General features: G+C 37.4%; 1 protein-coding gene across 1 annotated transcript; it reads right to left on the bottom strand.

Annotated features, from left to right (window-relative positions):
- Positions 1 to 4,142: 4,142 nt before the first annotated feature.
- LOC115739940 lies at positions 4,143 to 5,345 on the bottom strand. The gene is made up of 3 exons (XM_048278468.1): positions 5,032 to 5,345; positions 4,346 to 4,583; positions 4,143 to 4,240 (listed from the first exon to the last, which is right to left on the bottom strand). The coding sequence occupies exons 1-3, from the start codon at positions 5,143 to 5,145 to the stop codon at positions 4,206 to 4,208; spliced, it is 387 nt and encodes a 128-aa protein (XP_048134425.1). The 5' UTR covers positions 5,146 to 5,345; the 3' UTR covers positions 4,143 to 4,205.
- Between the last annotated feature and the right edge of the window lie 218 nt (positions 5,346 to 5,563).

The following is a 5,563-nucleotide window of genomic DNA, read 5'->3' as shown; positions in this document are numbered from 1 at the left end:
GCTTCGCCACCCACTGTGCTGATGATGCTTTTTAGTGCACCCATGCATGCAAAGCTTTCAGCTTTACGCGTCATTCCACCACCTTTCCGATTCAGACTATCAATTACAAAAGGACAAACGATTAGGAAAAGGAAAGGCAAACATCCCGATTTCTTGCAACCTAAGCTTTCTACACGAAGCGGGCCTGTCCATCCGAAAGGTATTATGAGGTGAGCAAAGGTTACCTTTCAAGAAATTAAAACCATTTTTTTTAATGTATCGAAATAATAAATAAATCGAAAAACGGATATCTTTAGTCGGAAATCCATATAAAATATGAACTTTTTGCTTATGATAAAAATGATCTAATCGCTTCGCTTTTGATTTTGAACGTCTTGTGTCGACATATAATAACAAAAGTTTCTTAAAGGTTATTGAGGTACTTTTGCCTTAAAATAATAAATTGTTAGAGATACCTTTCTCCTCCTTGGTTTTGCCAAATTCTCCGCAAAGTGAGCTGCCATCTAGGCGTTATCTGAACAATGATAATGTTTATTATCAAGTATTTTTAAATCAAAAGACAATCAAATGTGTAATTTCTACCCATCCCTCTATTATTTCTACCCACAATGAATTATAATTGTTATGAACTATCTAACTGCTGTTGAGGCTCCGTTTGTTTCGTAAAATAAATGATTTGAAAAATAATATCTTAAAAATGTTAGCTTGTACCAATAATTTACGGACAAGTATTTCAGTGGACGATGAAAATAATTTTTATTCATTTTTTAATAGATATAAGCGACCACTTTTAGGAAAACGTCTTTCAAATTATTCATTTTTCGGGAAAGAAAAAGAGACTGGTGCATTTGTTTGGGAGAAAATTTCGTGATAAAGGAAAATACTTTTTGAAAAATCATTTTTAAAAAGATGGTTAGTTTTTCTTTGTTCGTTGATATTTGATGGGAAATGTCTTCTGGTATTTGGATCTCATTTGCAAAGTAATTTAATGAATTTATCTCAAGCCAAAAGAAAATCCGAACTTTTAAAATTTTTATTTTATTTATTTTTCTTTTTCTTTTTCCTTCTTGCTTCGTCCGCCGCCCAAGCTCGGCAGCCGCTACGATCGGCCACAAGAGGTTCGGACTTGCCGGGATCTAGTGAGCTCGAGCCTCGCCAAGTCCACCTTGCCCGCCACTTAGCGAGCTCGAGCCTCGTTGGCCTTAGGGCAAGATCAAGCTTGCTGGATATGGCAAGGCTCGACCTCCCCCCAGCTCGGCAAGCTCGTGCTTGCGAGATATGATGAGGCTCGACCTGGTGTAGCTAATAGTCAACCATCGCCGAGACTTGACGACAGGCGAAGCAAGAAAGAAATAAAAAATAAAAAAATGATAAAATGAAATAGATATTAGAAATTCAAGATGAGCAATTCTAAAAAGTATTTTCACCTTTTTAAATTTTGGAATCTACTTTCTTAATTTTTATGCATGAATTTTCCATTGACTGAAAAGTTTTTGCACCGACTAAGTCATTTTCGGTGAACCAAATGGGTGAAAGCCCAGAAAATTAAATTTTGAGAAACACTTTCCCCTCGAACATACGCACCTGAGTTTGATTTTATTTTTCACTTGTTTTAACTTTGATTTTGATTCATTATAAAATCACCCTTCATTTTCTACGTTTTCATCAACTCAATATGACGATAAGCTAGCATCAAAAGTCTGCACCAACGTTTTTTTCAAGTACTCCTTGCACAATAATCTTCAACAAGTTCATTTAAAAGATTCTACTTTGGTTGATATGTTCCTTAATAATGTCGAAGTACAATAGTGTCGATGTACGATATCCTCAGACATTGTTAAAGTTGTTTAAAGCACAATGCGTGAGTTGTCACCTAGTAAATCGTCTACAGAAAGAGATTGATAGGAATATCGCTTTAGTAAAAGTCCAAAATTCTTTAGTCAAAAAGCTTTTAAAAAGTTGTGTCCGCCATCTTACCTGTCATTCGCAAAGCTAAGGAAAATCCGCCCCCATTAACCTTACATACTTCTTTGATACATGTTGAAATAGTTTCTTATCATGAGAAGAGATGACTCGATATTAACAAAAAGATTACTCTTGATTATGAAAATAAGTTAGTGTTGTCATGAAAAGTGGTGATGATATAAATAAGGTACCTATTTTCAAGAGATGTGTTGATTTTTTTTTTTTTTGGTCGAAAAGAGTTGATTGGTTGTCTATAAATAGCACCAAATCGTACATTGTTCATCACAACCGTTCAACGATCAGAACTGCTTTTTCTTCGTAACTCTCTCATTTTAGTTTTTCATGCATGAAACTTTGATAACATATTCAAGGTAAAATCCCAACAGAGAGATTGAGTAACTGAACTCATTTCTTACGATTTTGGTGTATATTCTGTCATGTAACATCGACACAACACGCCGACACATGATTTCTCAAAAATAGATAATTCTAACATGTTGGGACACATTATATATTAATCGTACATTTCTATATATTCATGGTAACAAAAGAGCCTAGAATGAATTTACGCTAAAAACAATGATCCACCATTTGGTAATATCAATATTTTTCGAATTGAAAACTTTGGACTTGCGGGAGCCATTGAAAATGTTTGGATCAATCAGGCGAAAATTCCTCAGATTGGACTCTTTGGCTCGAAACAAGAATTAATTATCCTGTATCCTCCATATCCTAACAAAATTACAAATTAGCTATCACTTACCAATTCCTTTTCGAAACAAATTCTCGAATCCAAGAACGGAGCGTTGAAGGAGGTTCTGGGGTTCATCATCTCCTCTGCACTTCCTCTAGCGTTTGCGTTTGTGGGTAAGCCGCAACCCCGGTCCCCCGCGAGTCCCCTTCCTTGACCGCGTGTCGGGCACCGAAATCCAGCAGCAACAATAGTAGGAGCAAATAATATCTTAAGAACAATGATCGACATACAGGAGAGTGTCCGTGCTACATAAATATCCTGGAGGTACAATTTTTTTGCCCCAAATCCAGCAGCGACAATAGTGGGAGCAAATAATATCTTAAGAATATTGATTGACATTATGCATCAAAGACCTAGAATTACTGCTCTGTCTTCTTCATCAGCAATCAAATTGCTCAGACAGTACCTTTATCGAGACAAATGATAAGGCAAAGACATATATGTTTGAAATAAAAATCCACGAAATGTTCTATCAAGTTCATGTTAGGACAAACGTCTGAAACATTGGTTTAATCGAGAATCAAAGATCAACCTGACGAAGGATGTCACCTTTCATCCTCACAATCTTTGCGGTCCCTGAAAAGTTACTGAAGTTTTCCTCCAAACTGGTAAGTTCATCGAGGCATCCCAGCCTCTTGAGTAAAGTCCCGCATCGAATCGATGCAATGAAAAGCCTTCACATACTTCATCATGGCCCTGTAGTCTCCGAGATTATAGTAATGAAGGGCACAACTCTCTAAAACGCCGCGTTCCGATTTCTCCATTTCTTGACTTTTCTTTATCATTCCGCTATTCTCATTTCCCTGCCTTCTCCAATCCTCGATGCATTGCAGACCCATTGCAAAGAGTTTTACCTTTAGCACAAATGGACAACCACTTAGAGAAAATCTTTCCCCTTGCATATGCCTCCGCTGCAAGACTGTACCGCCCCCTGCTAGAGAAAAACACTCTCCAGCTTTCTCCAAAGCATATTATTGTCCACATATTTCCATATATATTCTACCTGTTGAAGCATAAACGAACATAATGGCAGTCTCTTTTACAGTGTCCTGATGTTTGCATAAGATTTAATAACTTAACGATGTTCAAAAGATAAAAATTAGCCAAGGGACATTTGGAAAGCTGCCAGAAATGCTCTTGCACAGCTGAACAATATGCCCCAATGTCAAGATACGAAAAAGGATAAACGGCCGTAGGTGGCTACAATACCAAAGTTGTCAACTCTAACCACACCCCTTTTTTTTAACTTATAGATGAATACAGTGTTAAGAACTTTGCAGCTCAACTTCTCAACACAAAGGCATTAATCATGAAGTCGACATTAATTGCAGCTTGCTCAAAATTTACCAAAAGCATTTGGAAATTAACAAGTGAGATCAAACTTGTTTTTCTCAAATACCGAAAGAGAAAAATTAACTAATCCGGTAAACAAGTGGGTACAACGCATGTATAAAAACTATATACAAGAGAATAATTGAAATCAAAATCAAACTTCCTCTTTCTTAGGCAGCCTTGACACAGCTACAGCGAGAAGAAAAATAAAAGCAGCAGCATAAAGCATATAAATTGTCCATCTCACCAGTTTGAAGGAACCGAAAGATATTGCAAAAAAAGAAAACATCATACCTGCTTTCTCATATTCCTTCAACATGTAGAAACACTCCACTGCAGAGTCTGCCACTCCAATTGCTTCATAAATCTCAGCAGCCTGCCTTCGAAGGTGAGAAGCCTCTTGTGGACTTAAAACATGCTTGAGATCTGCATCTGCTTTGAAAGCAGAGACCTTAGCCAATTTCTCCCCGTAATCGTACCTTGCTCGCTCAAAGCACATTGTTGCCATCAGGTAGGTAGCCTCACGTAAGAGCTTGCAAAAGAAAAGAGAGAGAGAGAGATCAATAGCTTCTTCAAAGAAGGTGTAAAGAGCAAGAATAGATAACAGAGTCCTCCTTTACTGGAAAAATCAGTGGTGTAGCCTTGAGCCAAACAAAAAGGCACTGCCGTTAACCAGATAACCTCAGAAGAGGAAAAAGATTGAAAGAAAATCCATATGATATGGTTTGTCTGTTGTGTCTGAATGAAGTAATTGGCCAAAGTATTAAGAAACCAATAAAGTTGGCAAGTTGATGACCATATTTTGTACCATAGAACGTCCACATTCTGCACACTTTTTTTCAGGATCAGTCATACTTTTTACAGTCACTGTTGTCATTCAAATCCCTAGGCATTCAAAGATCTTGTTGACTCCAAATGAGGCGAAAATAACAACTCCATGAAGAGGAACAACCAATAAAGAAAAAACAGAAAAACAGAACCTTAAAACCTCGTGACTTCCACTCCTCTGGAGTGCTCCTGACCTGCATTGCCTCTGCAAGGGCCTGATCTACCAACCTCACTTGAATGAGGCACTTCTTCCAGTAGTCAAACATTGGTTTGGAGAACTCCAGGCCATCCTCACAAATCCACAATCTTTGCCTCGTCCGAGTAATTGCAACATACAATTACTTCAATTCAGAGCATAATATATTGTGCTTTGTGTCATCGAAACTTGGGGAAAACAATTGAAAGCTGTTATCGAACAAAGCTTGCTCCTTCATGTATCCATGAATGACCCTCCATTGACTTTTCAGAGGTGACGTGCTAGAAAAGTTGTACAATACGACGTCCTGCACAATGTTACAGGCAAAAAAGTGTGGCAAAAACATCTGATTTAAGACCAAAATTACAGATTTTGAGTTTCATGAGCACATGAATAGATCTCAAACATTTAGGAAGAGAATATTTGGACTCATTTTGACACACCTGCCAATCAAGATCAGTGAAGTTGCAAAATCTTTGATATTGTCC

Source organism: Rhodamnia argentea, chromosome 5 (genome assembly GCF_020921035.1).
Source record: "Rhodamnia argentea isolate NSW1041297 chromosome 5, ASM2092103v1, whole genome shotgun sequence".
Taxonomy (NCBI): Eukaryota; Viridiplantae; Streptophyta; class Magnoliopsida; order Myrtales; family Myrtaceae; genus Rhodamnia; species Rhodamnia argentea.
Note: the sequence above shows the minus strand (reverse complement) of the source record. Positions and strands in the feature narration are given on the sequence as shown.

Bases quoted from the DNA above. Each gene is read 5' to 3' on its own strand.
- LOC115739940 (XM_048278468.1), bottom strand. From the start codon at position 5,145: ATGTTTGACTACTGGAAGAAGTGCCTCATTCAAGTGAGGTTGGTAGAT. The intron at 4,584-5,031 runs GTTCTGTTTTTC...TTCTTTTGCAAG, and splicing joins GGAAGTCACGAGGTTTTAAG to CTCTTACGTGAGGCTACCTA. The intron at 4,241-4,345 runs GTATGATGTTTT...TTCTCGCTGTAG, and splicing joins GAAGGAATATGAGAAAGCAG to CTGTGTCAAGGCTGCCTAAG.